Source organism: Chiloscyllium plagiosum, unplaced genomic scaffold, assembly GCF_004010195.1.
Source record: "Chiloscyllium plagiosum isolate BGI_BamShark_2017 unplaced genomic scaffold, ASM401019v2 scaf_26851, whole genome shotgun sequence".
Taxonomy (NCBI): Eukaryota; Metazoa; Chordata; class Chondrichthyes; order Orectolobiformes; family Hemiscylliidae; genus Chiloscyllium; species Chiloscyllium plagiosum.
This window is the reverse complement of record NW_025114941.1, coordinates 1-1,008: the sequence shown is the minus strand read 5'-3', so window position 1 is coordinate 1,008 and position 1,008 is coordinate 1. Positions and strand designations below refer to the sequence as shown.

Genomic DNA, 1,008 nt, shown 5'->3' with positions numbered 1-1,008 from the left:
GGGAAACAGCCCCAGCCTCTCCCTGGAGCTCACACCCTTCATTCCCGGGAATGTCCTGGGAAATCTCTCCTGATCCCTCTCCGGGTTAATAATCCCCTTCCTGTAATGAGGAGACCAGAACTGGCCACAGTATTCCAGAAGAGATCTCACCAACATCCTGTACAACCTCAACGTGACATCCCCAACTCCCTGTACTCAAACGGTCTCCCTGCCTCCATACCACCTGTACCCCAGCCTGCACTCCTCCCCGGGAACAAGACTTAGCCAGTTCACAACCTCTCCGCCCTCCCTCAGTCTCTAACCCGTCTCATTCAGCCCCTTGGGTTAGCTCGGTACCCCCCCCCACTCCCGTTCCCAGTGAAGGGCCCAGTCCCCAGGTTGAGCACGGATTAGCCCCCGGTCGCTTCCCCTCCCGACCCCAGGCCGTGATGTGCCTTTGAGGAATCTCTGCGCCCCGTCCAGACACTCCGGGGACAGCTCGTTGTCCCCAAAGGAGCCCAGGAGCTCGCTGACGATGATGTCCGCCCTGACTGGGGCCTCCCATTCCCTCATGTCGCATGGTACCACCGTCACCTGGTCACCCCACTCCTCGTAGCGCCAGTTCTGCAGCCTGGGGGGGAGGGGTGGGGGAAGAGAGAGAGAGAGGGTAGGGGATGGAGGGGTGGGGGAAGAGAGAGGTTAGAATGGCCGTGTAAAGGCACAACAGCCCATCGTTAACACACCCATTTCCCTCCCTCCCACAGCCCCACCTCCCCCACCGATGGAAACACCAGGCCCCTGCCCAGCAGATGAACTTACGTCACCACAGCGTTGAGGTTTTTCTCAATGGCGTAGACGGTGATTTTCCGATCGGCTTGTCTGGCAGCTCGGAGGGAAGCATTAACCAGGGGACCTCGCCCAGCTCCCAGTACCATCAGGATCCTGGGCAGGGACAGGAAAACACCGTCTAATTCAGACTCACAACACCCGCGGGTAACACTCCCTCAGCACTGCCCTCCGACAGTGCCC

General features: G+C 59.8%; 1 protein-coding gene across 1 annotated transcript; it reads right to left on the bottom strand.

The window, feature by feature from the left end:
- Nucleotides 1–319: 319 nt before the first annotated feature.
- On the bottom strand, nucleotides 320–948 carry prmt5 (protein arginine methyltransferase 5). Its single transcript, XM_043684126.1, has 2 exons — nucleotides 799–948; nucleotides 320–610 (listed from the first exon to the last, which is right to left on the bottom strand). Exons 1-2 carry the CDS (start codon nucleotides 912–914, stop codon nucleotides 325–327), a joined length of 402 nt encoding a protein of 133 aa, XP_043540061.1. The 5' UTR covers nucleotides 915–948; the 3' UTR covers nucleotides 320–324.
- Between the last annotated feature and the right edge of the window lie 60 nt (nucleotides 949–1,008).

Coding starts and splice junctions, on each gene's coding strand:
- prmt5 (XM_043684126.1), bottom strand. CDS start 914: ATGGTACTGGGAGCTGGGCGAGGTCCCCTGGTTAATGCTTCCCTCCGA. Junction 611..798: donor AACCTCAACGCTGTGGTGAC/GTAAGTTCATCT, acceptor CCTCCCCCCCAG/GCTGCAGAACTGGCGCTACG.